The sequence below is a fragment of the Rhinichthys klamathensis genome, unplaced genomic scaffold, assembly GCF_029890125.1.
Source record: "Rhinichthys klamathensis goyatoka isolate OS25496 unplaced genomic scaffold, OSU_Roscu_1.1 h1tg000308l_1, whole genome shotgun sequence".
Lineage (NCBI taxonomy): Eukaryota > Metazoa > Chordata > Actinopteri > Cypriniformes > Leuciscidae > Rhinichthys > Rhinichthys klamathensis.
Window position 1 is genome coordinate 438,778 of NW_026606826.1, and position 16,306 is coordinate 455,083.

Below are 16,306 nucleotides of genomic sequence, written 5' to 3' on the forward strand. Positions count from 1 at the left end.
GTCTACCATTTTATCAGAATATAGTAAGATATAATGGAGTAAAAAAAACAAACAAAGAGTTTCCCACCTGGGGTATATCAGCAATGTCTCCCAGTCTTGGCTTTCCAGGAGTCCAGCCTGGCCCTTTAAAAATGACGGACAGCTTATTTGAAATGCCTTCAGCCTCCCAGAACCTCTGCCACAGGTACGGGTAATAAAGGAACTTGAGAGGGGAAAGAAAAGAAGAAGAAAGAGTGTTTAAACCATACATGGCACATGCAGCCGTTATACTAAGAAACCTTTTTAATGCTGCATTACCCAAAAACTTTTCACTCAACTATGGCGTGAAATATTATCCTTTTGATTTGTATTTTAGACTTTTCATCACAATCAGATTTTTTTTTTTTTTGCACAGTTTATATTTCACCCAAAGATAAACATTTTTCTTATTCATTTTATTCATCATCATCTAGTCCTCGTGTCTAAATGCTTTTTGTCACATGCATCAGACCGCTCTTACTCCGGACCGCCACAGGAGAGCAGAGAAAAAATAATCAAACACAACCTCCATTTGGTTTTGCAGGACTCTTTCACCTCTCCTGAGCCATATGTTTAAAGTGAAGTAATAATGTTATGGTTACAGCATGGCTTTTCCACTAGCCCGGTAATGTGAGCAGAAGCCGGCTCCCATTGACTCTGCTCAGATATTTACATCTCTAAAATTAGATTGGTCTGATACACTAGAGTCCATTATGTGAAACCCAATTCATCTCCAGTGTTGATATTTTCACCAGTCAAAGGTCTTGATAGAATGAGGGGGTAAATTAATCGAAACATTTTGTCTATAAATGATGTAAACGTTGTCCCTGTATGTTACAATGAAAAGATACTTTTTTAATCTTAGATATTGCAAGTCAGATCAGTATTGCAAAAAAATAATCATTTAAAAACATTCTGTAATATTAGTACTATTATTAATATTTTTTTAAATAAAAAGTTAAAAATCAAAAATCTTTATTGACATTGTCATAGCTGTTATGCACCAACCTCGACAGACCAGACTTCAAATGTGTTGATTGGGTGTGTGAGACCATAGACAACTTTATCACTTTCAGGAGTGAAAGTACCTATATGGAAAAGAGCAGAGTACACCCCAATCACAATCGTAGAGTACAATTCACAAAAAGTGACAGATCATCATTTGTGTTTTTAAGTTATAATTTACACTACTAATTTGTACTTTGTGCCATTTTTATTCCCAAAGACAGTAGAAAGATTACATGAATGTAATGCATGGATGCATGTGCCACTAGTGCACAGATCAGGCTTGTTTTCATTAATCAGACGACAACAACCTATTGGTCGACATTTTGAAAGCATATACAGACAGAACTTACCAAACATCCTGTCCCATATGATCAGAATTCCTGCATAATTCTTATCTATGCAATACGGATTTCGCCCTGCGAATGCATGGTCAAATGTTAATGATTCACTACATAGATAATGACAAGTCGTTACGGCATCACCGTTTTTAAAAATGAGGCATATGAAGTATTAACACAGTGTTACTCATGTCACATGATAAGATCCGACAAAATCGGCTTCGCTTTTGACCCACAGTGATAAACTAACAGCAATGCATTATGGGAACAGTGCAATGCAATTCTACTGTCAAAGTTAATAACACTTACCATGATGAACTCTATGGTGGCTGGGAGTATTTAGGATCCACTCCAGAGGTCCAAGATCTTTGACCAGCTAGTGATAGAAAAAGGTGCACAAGGTCACAGATAATATTCTTACAGACTTCCAAGCTCCAAAAATTATGCAAAGCACCATAAAATATGTGACTTGTGCGCTACATTCAAAGTCATATGACAGCTTTACGTGAGGAACACATAGAAATTTGAACGTTATTCAACTGACAATCTTGACATCAGTTGATCTGGTTCACAAAAAACAATTGAATTGATTTGTTCACAAATCTGACTGATCTGGTACCCAAAGATCACTGATTCAAAGATCCATTCACAATGGTTCACGGCTTACCGAAGGGGAAGATTATCGATTAATAAGGACTTTAATTTGGGTTCACTTTTACGGTGCTTTTGTGTAATTTTTGTATCATTATTTGAAAACCTACTTGGACAAAAATGACTAGTACAATATTCAAAATAACTTATTTCGTGTTCCAGAGAAGAAATAAAGCCATACAGCTTTGGAATGATATTAGGGTAAGTACATGATGACAGAATTTTCGTTTTTGGGTGAACGCTCTCTTTAACCTTATTAACAACTATTTCCTTTAATGCACAAAAGGGCAACAGCAACAGGTCGATCCTATATTCAGTGTGTAAACCACAGACAAAACACCCAAAGACAAATGATCATGGGTTAGCCCATTGTCCTCCTTTGACATTTTTCATATGGACAGGCAGACAGAATCGTAATATTAGTCTTACATACAACATGTGATTAATTTTCCCTATTGAGTGCCTTGTCTTTATCTTGGCATTACATGCTGAAGAAATGTGCTCTTCAGGGATTGTGGAACGTTGACTGGTTCAGATGTTCACGAATGTACTTGGAGACATCATTAATACATAGTGTTTTCTTATCTGATGAGCTCGGTCGAAACTCTGCTAACTACGGAAAGAAAAAGGTGGCCAGATTTCCAGATGGAAAGAACAATATTTATAGATTGGATGTAAAACAAACATTACATTGGATTAGAAGAAGAATAAAGAAGCCATTAAGTCTACTAACACACACTCATAAATACACGTGTGCGTGTCTATGCGCAAGCTTTATGGCGAGTTAAATGCACACATACACATTCAAAGCCTTATTTTACCAGGTTATAAACATCAATTTCAGCTTGATGGAGAATATATCGCAGGTGTTAGGGCTGACCATCAGGTTTTTTACTTAAGTATTTGATTTTTGACGTCTGCAAAATGGGAACAGCTCAGCATAAGTGAGCACCGTATTTCAGTGGGCCATTATTTCCATGTAATGAGAGATCTGGCAACAGCTGAATTTTATCTTAAAAGAAAAGAGCTCCCTCACGACTTAACTCGTGTTCTAATGTTGGATGAGGGCTGGGAATTCGACGCCAATAAATTACATGACATCAAAAAAAAAAGCCTATAAAGGGAGCATAAATTATACCCCTCAGAAAATTGGAGACGTGAAGACTGGTTTCACTAATAGAGCTCTACAAGATGGAAGTGATTCCAAATCCATTTCCCAAACGATCCCCGAATGTAAAGCCGATACTGAAGCCCATTTAAATGGCAAATGTAAAGCTTCTGTTTGGAATATTTCATAAAATCTCGAAATCTCATTACTTATGATTGAGTGTGGTATTCATAACCACAGAACGGGCAAAACTGCAACCCTACAAAAGATTAGAGTTTGAAAATGGCTACACTAAGTCTACCATGCTATGAAAGTAACATGAAACAGTTGAGAGCAAAGAAATGGCTTAATTTTATCACATAATGTGCCACAATGTTTTTGAAATGTGCTAAACCATTAGTAATGACAAATCCACAGTACCTCAGTATGAATCCAGAACTGATACAGCAGGTTAAACTGTATGTGCACTGCAAACACCGACGGAGGGACCATCAGCGCCAACGGAAGGTAAAACAGCTGATAAAACACATCAAATATTATCACTTCATAATAGGTCATTAGCTACACGGCTAGAGCTCATTAACTAATAACTGTTATGTGATCTATCATGCATCATGCCAAAATTATCATAGGTTAATTAGGGAGATGCAGGTTCTTCATACCCATGAGGAAAACTGCTGAGTGACAGATTGGCGTAGTGCTGTCGACAGATTGTAGTATTCAGAACTGTGGTGAACCTGATGAGCAGCCCACAGGAAGTTTAACTCTGAAACGACAAAAAAGGAGAAAGACACAGCTGAGTGACATTGCTGAAATAATGTGCAGAATCTGAACCGATGATAAGCAGCAATGAATTGGACTAATTTCTATGTTTTGGCTTTAGACATGTTTTGAAATTGTTGATATAAGAATATCTATAGTTTGCACACTAAAAAAAGGGGGACTCTAAGAGCCATATTCAGGCCACAATCTCTTTTTTGGCAGAACGATTTGACTGCATGCTTCTGAATATGCACCAGGAGTAAGAACAAGTAACCTAATCACAATGAGACTCATGGAAATATTTTTTAACATTTCTTAAAATAAAAAAAATTCTCATTTTTTTTTAAATCAATAAAATTTAAATTAAATTAAAAATAAATAATAAAATAAATAACATAATAAAATAATTAAAATAAAATGTACAAACAGCCACTGTAGGCTTCTGTGAAGTCTGGAATAGTTTATTTTCTTTTATTTGTTTTTACATTTTCTAATGAAAACACAAGTCCACCCTCAAGTCTCCTTGATATTCTGGTCCTTTGATACAGCTTGGGTTCCTCCTTCAATGAAGTCTACAGGACCGCCGTACTTAGCAGCACTAATGAGATGACCAACACTGTCAAATCTCTTTAGGATTTTTCTCGGAGATTGTCGAAGGCCTTGTGTAAGTGTGAGGTCCATCAAATCTAAGAGCTGGTGAAGTTCCCGGTGAAATGCTGTGATCCAGCTGAAAAAACACATCGTGGTGAGAGCATAAGAACAAAACCTTCCTCCCTGCCAGTGGGGCTCTGCTGAGATGTTAGAATCACCAGGCCAGTGGCAAAGTGAGCAGTCGAAGCTCTCCATTGAGAAAACAACTTCAACCAGTCCACTTAATCCAGATAACAGGACCAGGAAGAGATGCTTTCAGTGTGTATGAAAATTAAAACTGTTCCCCCAAACATTTCCCCTTTCTGCTATTGATTGAACAAACAGACATCAGTTGTTGCCGTGTCAGGATTCTCAAACCAACAGAAAAAATGTTCACATAGTTTATTTATAGTTGTCTCTGCACTTCAAGCTAGTATAGAATTAGATTTAAATTCCAAACTTTAAATGAAGTATTGCAAGAGCTAAAACTACTTTGTTATAAATAACACTCTTTAGAGCTTTCTGCTTTGAATCAAGAGATGAAATCAGAGTTTTTTCTCAAAACACACCCGCAGAGCTCCAGTCAGTGTTTGAGAGTGTGTGAGCCCATGCTTTCACCTCCTAGGGCAGAGCAGTGTAAGATTGATGTGGGGTGTCACCGGTAGGAAGTATGTTCAGCTAGGCCTCATTGCAATCCGTGTCCTCGTGCGCAGGCCTCGGCTGGAAGCCGCATAGTTTGGCAGGCAGTATTCAGAGGGGAAGAGCTTTAATGATGAGAACCTATGCCACAGAAAAGACTTTCCCATCATGCCTGAAGACCATGGTCTGCTCAGACACAGAGATACTGTTCTTTTCTCAAGAATACAGGGATGAACAACATTTAGTTGCACAGAAAGCAGTATGTACTATAAATGGATAAAGAAAAGCATTAGTTTGGTCTCAACACTCAAGGAGAGATATCAACTAGGGTTACTTGGGTGCTTGCTGGGGCATCTCTTCTATTCTACATCTATTTTTTTTTAAACTGCCCTAGACTAAACTGGGAAGGGTCATAGCACTTGCATATTGTTGTCCTATTGTTAGTTCAACTGCTTCTATTGCTCTCCTCATTTGTAAGTCGCTTAGGATAAAAGCGTCTGTTAAATGATTAAATGTAAATGTAAATCTGCTAATGGACACTTTGGCCCAAGGCAAACTATTATTCTCTATGCAAATTAATATCCAAACCACGTCATGACATTCTCAGAATGAATGAATAAAGACATTTATGTACATTTTTATGGAAAACTAAATCATCACCTTAAGGTCAGGGTCTATTGTACTTAAATAGGTTCTTATCTATAAACTCTGGTATGGATGCAAAGTACAGGAACAGAAACATACAGACTCGTGTACAATTACCATCACAGTACATAACTGTGCTGTAATAGTAGATGAATAAGGGTGAGAGGCCTTAACACAAGCCCCATAAAATGAAGGGTTAAACTAACAAGAAAATACACTGATTACACCATTGTGCATTACAGTGCACACTTTAAAGTGTACTGACGAAACATTTTGAAAGGAAAAATAAATTAAATCTCTCTACTTGTAAATATGTTACTGTATTTTTGAATGTGCTACACATGTGCACATTCAAACAACCTATTAATAAAAACTATAAGAGACCAAGAACACTTGGCAGTCAAGTTATTTTCATCACATGCATTAAATATTGAGTTTTCCCTTTTCATCTAACATGTGAATACCTCCTCAGCTCTAGTGCCGAGGCCCCACATGATGCCACGGGCCTCACTGAGCCTCAGCGTGGCGAGAGACTGCATGCCATGTCACTCAGGTTATCAATGAACTGTGAACGTCTGGGCAGAGTGGACAAGCTGTCAGCAAACAAAAGACGCCAACACAAACAGTCACAAACCCATGTCTGTCACCACAATACTTCACGATGTCTTTGCTCACACTCAAAACTGCTGCTGGAGACATTTAGTAAAAAAAGAGTGGTATATTTTGAATTTCACTGCACAGGAATAATCATGGCTGATATTCGGAAATACTGCGCAAATGCAGGAGTGATTTTGCTCTTATAAAATGGTTTAATTCAAAAATATGTTAATATAGAGTAAACTTACTGTACATTTTAGGTACAATATTGTCATTTGTTCGTGAATCACACAGCTGTGCTGAATGTTTTTAATTCACTAAAAGTATAGGTTTAATATAATGATTTTGTTCTTGATTCAGACTACACTGGTTGCGCTATGATATTGCTTTCTGCCTGTAGGGACAACGCAATAGAAGTTTTTTTTTTTTCTTTGCTATAATATTGCAATACACTGCATTTTTTATTCATTAATTATGGACTGCAGGATTAAACAGGTCACATGCGAATTAATCATGACACCTAGCAACACAGATAAAAGTATTCCTAACATTTTGGACCTTTTATTGAAGGTAGCCAACCTTTACCTGTTAAGAAACGCCTTCACACCCTTAAGAGCTGTATTTGGGATGCTTGAGTTGGGGGAGGCGTAACGTGAGAAGGCACGTTTGCACAGTTTCTTTATTGTTGTAATCCCGCTAAGTGTCACTAGTGTCGCAGAAGCTACACGCTTTACTTTTAAGAATAACAGTCAATTAATTGGAAAATCTGTTTTTTTTCCTAGTCCTACTTCACTCATGGCATATGGTGGAGGTAGACTCCTATCCTAAAGGACAAAATCTTTGACACAGCAAGAGACAACCCCTTTAGACTGGCTTGGTTTGGCTTCATCCAAAACTTACATATGCACACACTTGCCTACAAACACAAGTGGCTGATTTGCTGGACATTGTTGATATTATTGCAGTGTCCCAGGGGTGCTGGTTTTGAGCCCTGGCTCCACATCCTGGCCGGTTCGATTCTTTTGTACGCCCTCCAACCTGCATGGCCGGGGACTTCCAGAGGCAAGAGAAGATTTATGAAGCCCCCGTGGCCTGGGGTTAAACCCCGCCGCCTTCCACCAAGAGGATTCCTTTTGAAAACAATAACATCCAGTCCCGGCCTCCTTTGGGACGCCCCGTGGCGGCATTGACGTGATCTGTTTGTCTTGACAACTGCCGGCGTCTGCGTAAACGCTAAACGTGTGCCACTACTGTATCCCAAACATGATATCGGAAGGTTGCATATGTAAACATATGTGCTACTGCAACATTTTGCTACTGGAGAAAGCTAACTTTTTTCTTTTTATAACTTTTCGGATTCCAGTTACAAATGTGCAAATAAAGTCAAACCTTCCATACAACCTTCCTCTGTGCATCTTTACAAGGTTACATCAGTCGTAATATTTACTCATTTTGCCCCAAGCACTTCCAACGATGACAGCCACAAAATACCATTTCTAATATGATCAAAGCTTACTTTTGGAAAACCCAGTGGCTCAAGTGCAATAAACACCTTTCCCACTGAAAAACATTGAACGGTGTGAGGTGATAAAGAATGTAACATTACGTAATGCCTTCCATAACTTGTTTATAGTTTCTATCCAGCTTTATGACCTTCTGTATAAACCTACAGCATCTAGCCTCAACTTCAACCTCAAAATAAAGTAAAAAGACATGAATATGACACTTCTTCTAGACTGCACACCAGATAAAAAAACGTGTCTTAGAAACCCACACAATATCCTCCTTGGACGAACCAAATGTTTTTCCAAACTATCATTATTCAAATGTCTTTATGTGACTCTAGTGAATGAAAAGGAGAGGGAATTAGGGAATTAAAATGCATGTTGCTTTACAAAAGTTGGGCTTACAAGTAAGACTCCAGATCCAAAGACCTGCAGGACTTGTAATTAATCTAAAGACGTCATGCTACACATCTACTGTAGGAAACACAGAATGCAACCTTAGGCCAAACTAATCACCAAAACTAAGGTTATTTAAGCGAGTCTGCCATTAAAAGCAATCCTACCTGACAGCATTACTGTAGTAAAATCAATCTTCTCAAAATTGAGGATGCAATGAAATATTTACTGGGGGAAAAAAAGGGAAAAAAAAAACTTTCAATCTGAAAAAGGATATAAAACATTTGTAAAAAATGTTCTGAATTCAACTAATTAAATAAAAATGTGACAAAGTTAAATTTACATGAATTTCAGAATGTCATATTTGGTTTGTCCCTTTTGCACAAACCCATTTTGTTGTAAAACCTGTGTTCTCCAGCATGATATCAGGATACAAAAAGTGTATCTTTTGCTTTAAATGGAAGCAAGAGTATTTTGCTTGATTAGTGACCCAAGAAGAAGTGCAAATCTTATTCATAGTTCCCATTAATTTGACCTTTGTTTTAGGTTTTTCAAAATCCAAAAATGTATTTCCATGTTTAAACTACAGTAGATAGTAGTTGGAAGTAGTAAAAACCCAAATGTGGTCTCAGACTTCTGGAGCCCACCATACATCTGTCATTGCTCATGACTCATGAAACTGCGAAATGAAAGACTAACTTGATGGAGCCCTAATGCAGCAGCAGCCACCATGGCCTTCCTAGCCCATCGGGCTGCTTCAGAGTTCCTGAATGGAGGGTTAAGCTGAGGTTTTTGTGGGGCTCTTTGGGAATGGTAGCATATGGGGACCTGAATCACAGTTGGTATGAGAGCGGCAGAGCAAACAGAGCTACTACTGCTGTCAACGAGCCGGCCGCATTAAATCTCTCTCCTATTGACGCCAATGAGTGTGGTGCCTATGATTATGTTGTTTACCGGTGGTAAAACACACACTAGTAAAACACACTGGGTAAATGGTGTAAATACAACTATAAGTTCTATCTGAAATATCAACGATCCAAATTGCAACAAATATAATTTTGTTTTAAAACAAAAGCAGATGTAGAGAGTGCAAACAACCGCATTACCTATATTGCACATTGGGGACCGCAGCTATTTTAATACACTTCTCTGTCTACAGATTTTAAAACATCTTGATGCGTAAAAGGATCTAGAAGACCATTAACCTAGTCCGGGCTAAACCATAAACCTCGTCTGGCCTACGTTGCCAAAACCGACCGTGCGGTCGGAAAGCCAGCCCCGCTACAGTGGAGTGTGGCATCGCTATAGAGGAAGACATGGAAAGGCCAAACACCACTAAGAGTCGCAATAAAGGTTTGCAGGCAATTGGAAAATAAGGCAACATGTGGAAAAAATGTGACAGAGAATGACAGAAGAGAGCAGAATGGACGCATGCAAATAGCTCACGCAGAAGCAGACGCCTGGACAACATCAAAAGCCACCAAGGCCAAAAGCAGTCTTTGATTTATGAGGATATGAATTTCTAACTATATTAAATGGCTACTTCAGACAAGGAAAAACAACTACTTTACAAATCAGTCTTAAATTTAAGCTTTAAAGTCATTCAGGGCAGTTGTGAATTTATGCAAAAATTGGGTTCCTAACTTCCTACTACACAATACGAATTTTAAATGCTACAGATATTACAGCATTTTTACCACATCTTAGCATGCTTATAGTATCAAAAAAGGACCTTTGACCTGTGTAGGAAAAAATTTAATTCATAAAAATGATCAAAAAAACCTTTTCCATTTTACAATGGCACTAATTAGGGTCAGTATAGTTTTATAGCGGTCATATTTCTGCTGTTATGCCCATAAAATTGTTTTTTCATGCTATAGAATAAAGATTTATAGCTTACAAGTCCCAAAAGAATAGAGCTTTAGATAAAAGCTTTTGTTCGCCAACTGAACCAAAATTGAGTATGAAAAATATTCGGAGATCATTAGCTAAACCTTAAGACCAGCTGTTAACCTCTCAAGTTAGTGGTCAGAAGTGAAATCTGAAATAACAAAGGTGGACATGTGGTTTAGTCCGAGAGCTGCTGCTCACAGGTTTCTGGTCATTGAAAATAATCAATCACATTTTTTACACTCAATGGACATAAAAAACAGAAGATGTTCTATATAGTTGCATTTAATTTTAATGTGATAAATTCAACTTTTCTCTTACTGATAACACCAATAAAATATAATGAAATAATATTAAAATTATATGACATGACAACCTTATTATTTTGAACAAGAAACATCCTTTTGAGTTGCCCACACTCAACAAAAATAAGTATAACCAGAGTAGCAAATTACTCTTTTGAGTCAGTTCTTTATAAGGAAATGGTCAAAAGACTGGAAGCAGAATCCCTTACGATTCCCATTGCTACTACGATCACTTTTCCCATTCTTCCCAGCCCCGCAGTAATATTCTCTGGTTACAAAGGTATAGCAGCTAAACTAACTACGACGATCCTTAAAAGAAAGGCCATTATGTCTGGGTCTTTTATGAATTAGAATCATACCATATCCAAAAGAAGTCATCTTGGACAGCAATGGAATAGAAAACTAGACAAATAATTTCCTCTGACTTCAAAAAGAACAAATTGGGCACAGGAGACCTCTGACATAAAATGACATTTCCGACTCGGAGCAAGAACTCGGGACAATGGAAAACATAACATGACAGCCACAAGCACCTCATCACTTTATTTAGGGGTCCAAGTGAAGTCTGGAGAGATGTAATAAAAAAAAACATCCTGCCATCATATCAACATTAAATCCCAAATGGATGGAATTGGTGTAGCATATGGTAAGCATACTTCAGAAGCGAAGGGCAGTGGCCTGCTTTTACCTTTTCTATTCGGAAGAAACTGAAGTCAATGCACTGGCCTCTGCTCTGACACAGTGGATGTTTACTTGTGGAGTAGAAGAGGGCATGGGGCAAATTATTGAGCAATGTGCATTTTAGAAAAAAACTAAACAGTCTGTAACATTGTATTTTGGTAAACCAAAAGTAGGATTTAGGATTTCATATTCTCCAGCATACTGGAGAGCTCCAAGATCCACCATCTCAAACTGTTGAGAAGCAGATTTACAACCTACAGTATGGTAACAAAGTATATTTACTGGCAATGCTATTCTGTGACGGCTGCTATTGAAGAAAGAAGAAAAACACCACAGCACTCAAAGATTACAGCTGTGACAACGTTATCCTCTGTTTGGACACACTTCTCACGGCTCTCTGCCTGAACTCTCATGCTACGCAAACATAAGTGTCTTTTGCAATCGCCTAGTTCTTGACAGATTGATATTTCGTATGCAAGGCCAAAAAAAAAAGAAGGCATTTAATCTAAGATGCATTTTCCACATCTGGATTGAAGACAGATTATACTGTATATAAATGTGTTTACTGAAATATGGAAAATAAAACTCCTATAGAGTCTGAGGTAAATCAAAAACAGTTGCTTTTCCAAGTTATGAACTTGCAAATGTAGCAAGACATACGATCCTTGAAGACACAGGGGTCAAAACAACATTATCATGGAACTAAACCAGCCATTATGGCAAGAACATAAAACTAACATCCATATATGACTTCAGATACAAATAATGCTTCCTACAGTACTTTAGTTTAAACATGTTCAAAAGCTAGTTTCTTCGCAGTGAAAAACTCAGTTAATGTTTTTAATTCTGGCAGGATTATCAGTGAATTATGACCAAAATTTCAGTCTGTTTTTCACAAAAACTTACCATACGGCTTCAGAAGTCATATGGACCACTTTTATGGCACTCTTTGTTTTTTGTTTTTGTCATTATATCACTATAAACTGAATGAATGGGTTTTGAAAATGATTGTAATGGCTCCTATTCCAGTTGGAACTGAAATGTGTAAAAATGCTAGATTAAATAATTAAATCATATTAAAATTCACAAGAAGAAAGCAGCACACCCTGTAAATTTTGGAATGTTATGACCTTGCATTTTTACATTCAGCGAACTCCTTTAAAGCAGATGGATGGATATAAGCAGTGCATTTGGCAGGATATCCACATACCATGGACGAATCGATGGAACCAGTAGTATCCCATGTCCACACCAAGAAACGCAAGCCACCACGTCCAAGCTGAATCCCAGGGAAGCTCCAATAAACGGAAGTTGTTCCAGACATAAATATAAGCTGACACCTCCAAACTTCTTATCATGAGCCTTGAGATAGACACACAGAGAGCTGAATTAAGTCATATCAGTAGAGCTCCTGTCATGGAGTCTATTACTGCACAAGAGAAACATGAATTTGTAGTTTTGTTTTGTTAGTTTTGTTATCAATTTAATTCAGTGCTCAAAACACTGCACAACCTCGTTGTAAGGTCAAGTGATATCGGATACAGCATGACTGTCAACAAAATTGAGTTTTGAAATCTAAGACATGTCAATACTTTCCTGTGATTCATAACTATTTCTGTGAGGTAAATCTGTGACTTGGGAAAGTTGTTGTCAACTTACTGAGGCAGACGAGACATCATCCCTGCGGACAAAGATGTGATGAAATCGTTGATCTTGATGCGAGGGCCATCTGTCTTTAACCATCCCAACACAATCTCCAATATTATCAAACCAATGAAATACGGTGTGGCCTACAACACACAAAAATCATAAATCCAGCAGTGAATAAACACCAGCATAACAATCATTATAATTATATTGGGTTGACTCTAGTACATTTCATGGAAACTTTTAAGTGCTGCATCTTAATATAAAAGAATAAGTCGCCTTTTGTAAGTGTTGCACATGACTTTTTGTAACAGCCAGAAAAAATTCAACACACTAGACCTCTGTCAGCAAATAGATAAAGTATGTGCAATGATTCTGTAGCAAATTCATGGGATAAAAGAAAAGAATATGTATATACACTACCGTTCAAAAGTTTGGGGTCGGTACGATTTTAAATACTTTTAAAAGAATTCTCTTCTGCTAGCCATGGCTGCGCTTATTTGATTAAAAATACAACAAAAATCAGTTATAGTATTAAATATTATTCCAGTGTAAATCAGCTGTTTTCTGTGTGAATATATAGTAAAGTGTAATTTATTCCTGTGATCAAAGCTGAATTTTCAGCATCACCAGTGTCAGTGTCTTCAGTGTCAAATGATCCTTCACAAATCAGTATAATATGAGGATTTGATGCTCAAGAAACATTTATTATTATTATCAATGTTGAAACAGTTGTTGGTCTGTCAGTTGTACAGTTTTTTTTTTTTTTTGGATTCTTTGATGAATAGGAAGTTCAAAAGAACAGCATTTGTTTGAAATAGAATCTTTTGTAACATTATAAATGTCTTTACTGTCACTTTCGATCAAATTAAGTATTGATTTCTTTCCTCCAAAAAATAAAAATAAAATTCTCACTGACCCCAAACTTTTGAACGGTAGTGTTTGTGTGTGTATATGTGTGTGTGTGTGTAAAATATATTAAATATTGTATAATAAATATACTAAACTATATTATATAAAATGTACAAATAAAAAAGCACTAAAAAACTAAAATCAAATCAAGTACATTTCAATGCAAAGTGTGTTGGATTGGAGTTTAAGGAATTGTAAGGATGGTCTCTCTAAACAATCATGTCCATCTTCTGAACACCAGACACATTATTCAAAATTATAATTTGCCAGCAAGGTTTAACTTTAAATATTTGGTTCTGAGGTTCAGGATTTCTTGAACTTGGATTACCCATCAAAACCTAGGGCAAATCACAAAAGACTAATTAAAAACTTAACAGATGTGGTGCTGGCAGAACTCTGGGTCACTCTTCGCAGAGTGAAACCCTAGACTCGCTTTCTCACATGAAAACACACGCACACTGAACTGAGTGTGTGTGTGGGGGGGGGCAGGGCTTAACAGAGTAGATCTACAGGTGGAACTCGACGTGTGTGTGTGTGTGTGTGTGTGTGTGTGTGTGTGTGTGTGTGTGTGTGTGTGTGTGTGTGTGTGTGTGTGTGTGTGTGTGTGTGTGTGTGTGTGTGTACATGTGAACTGAGGCAGGATAGACCACTTGGGGACCCCTATCACACGCAAACCTGGACACATCTGGCTGCCGACTGCAGCGAATCTCGAGCTGCTAGTGCAACATATATGAAAAAAACCTTTTATGAAAACCTATATACCTATATACCTTTCAAAAACTACAAACCTTTTATGAAACCTATGAAATTCAACCTACATGTAATTATATATTTAACTTCAATGAGCTGCTGTATTTGCAACAAGAAAACTACAGGAACAAGTGCACTTCAATTTTGAATATTTGAAAAATGGTTATTAGCATGTTTTTAATTATACATAAGATAAAATAAATGAAAACAGCTATTTAGCCCTTCAGTAACATTTTTTAAGCTTGCAAAAATTGTTAATAGTTGTATATAAAGCTGTGATTGTGGACTCGGATCTCACCAGGGGGAAAAATAACATTTGTAAACCAGATGTTAGTATTTTAGTTTTTTTCTTTAGCTTTCTTGGTCATATTGTGGACTTACATTTTATTGTTTCAACTAAACATTTATTGTCTAACAATGGGACTGCAATGACAGTTTTCAATCAAACTGATCGGAGAAAATATCTAAAATGTCAAAAGCACAAATCCGTGTATTGACAGAGACAAGAAAACAGAGAATTTCTATTCTCTCACCCACACACATCAAGAGACAGAAACTTCAAATAAAGTTCTGCAGGAATAGCGAGCGAGGCAATTTAACAAGTGTGTGTTTGTGACAGAATTACAACAATTAGGATTCCTGCAGTGTGGTTAATTGCAATTTCTCTATTCATGTGTTTATGGAGGCCTGTAAAAATGTGAGTGTTTTACCTCAAATAACAAACATGTGTTGATTTGAGTACAGCCAAACCAAAAAACACACATATGGGTCTGTTAAAATGTGAGAAGCGAGCACCCTGCTGCGGGGCTTAAAAACCCGAACAGGTGGCAGACTTATTTTCCAATTGTTGCAGGCATGGTGCTCACTGTTTTTGCACATTGATGAAAATCAAGAAACCACACAATGTGGAATTAAGGCATCATTTAAACACTTAGAATTAGACTTGTTGTTAGAAAACATGGGTGAAGTCTCCATTAAAGTCAAACAGAGCATCATGTCAGAGTGTCTGAAAGTGTTTGGTAAAGCATTATTATCAATACTGAAGAAACCATTAGGCTACAGATGTTTTGTACAAAGCTATGACCATATGAATTGGCATGATTTAAAAATCTGAGGAAGTAGCTAATATTAAAAATCATCCAACACTGAGCACATTTGAAATTCGTAGACTACATCTACTACCTGATCCAAAAGGTGACGAAAGGTGAAAGTCAATCTTTTCAACCATCGTCGTTGTGTAATACAGCAGGCTAGGCTACATCACATACAGAACTGAACTTTTCACTGTATGATGCCTACTGTGTTTTTGTCCAAGGCACTCGTCTTGCACGATAGGCTATACTTGTGCATTTAACAAAACTTTTAACTTTTAAAACAAAAAAACGAGTTTTGATTTAAAAACATGTAGCCTAAACCTCACATAAGTTGTTTAAGCTCTGTTGTGTAAGCTCTGTCGAACTCTCTCCACGAGTGTGTGTTGTTGTTATTAAACATAGTGTAGCTCTAATAAGTAGCCAGTAGCCTATATAATCTCGTATTTGTTTTCACATTTTTTTAATAATGACGTCAGGCTTACCTGATTAACATATGTCGGCACCTCTTGTACAGTGGCGAATGATGATTCATTAGGAGTCATTAGACTGAACAGCATACGAACTCCCTGAGAAACAGTTACATTGTGTACTTCCCCTTGCGCCATTGTGCTTGTAAATGGTAAAAATGAGTATAAATCAGTGGCTCTTCTCTCTGCCGGATTAAACACAGATGTTGTCTGTTGAACGTTTATAAACACCTACAGGCGTCTGGACCTTTGAACTTCACGGA

The 16,306-nt window shown here is 37.2% G+C and overlaps 1 protein-coding gene across 1 annotated transcript in view; it reads right to left on the reverse strand.

Moving 5' to 3' along the window:
- agmo (alkylglycerol monooxygenase) overlaps positions 1-16,306 on the reverse strand; it is a 28,993-nt gene extending 12,687 nt beyond the window's left edge. Inside the window, exons 1-9 of the mRNA XM_056270765.1 lie at positions 16,059-16,306; positions 12,833-12,963; positions 12,384-12,535; positions 3,786-3,889; positions 3,544-3,639; positions 1,674-1,740; positions 1,377-1,442; positions 1,027-1,106; positions 68-202 (exon numbers count right to left, since the gene is read on the reverse strand). Coding sequence (XP_056126740.1) covers positions 68-202; positions 1,027-1,106; positions 1,377-1,442; positions 1,674-1,740; positions 3,544-3,639; positions 3,786-3,889; positions 12,384-12,535; positions 12,833-12,963; positions 16,059-16,181 — 954 coding nt within the window. The 5' untranslated portion in view covers positions 16,182-16,306. The remainder of the gene's footprint in view (positions 1-67; positions 203-1,026; positions 1,107-1,376; positions 1,443-1,673; positions 1,741-3,543; positions 3,640-3,785; positions 3,890-12,383; positions 12,536-12,832; positions 12,964-16,058) is intronic.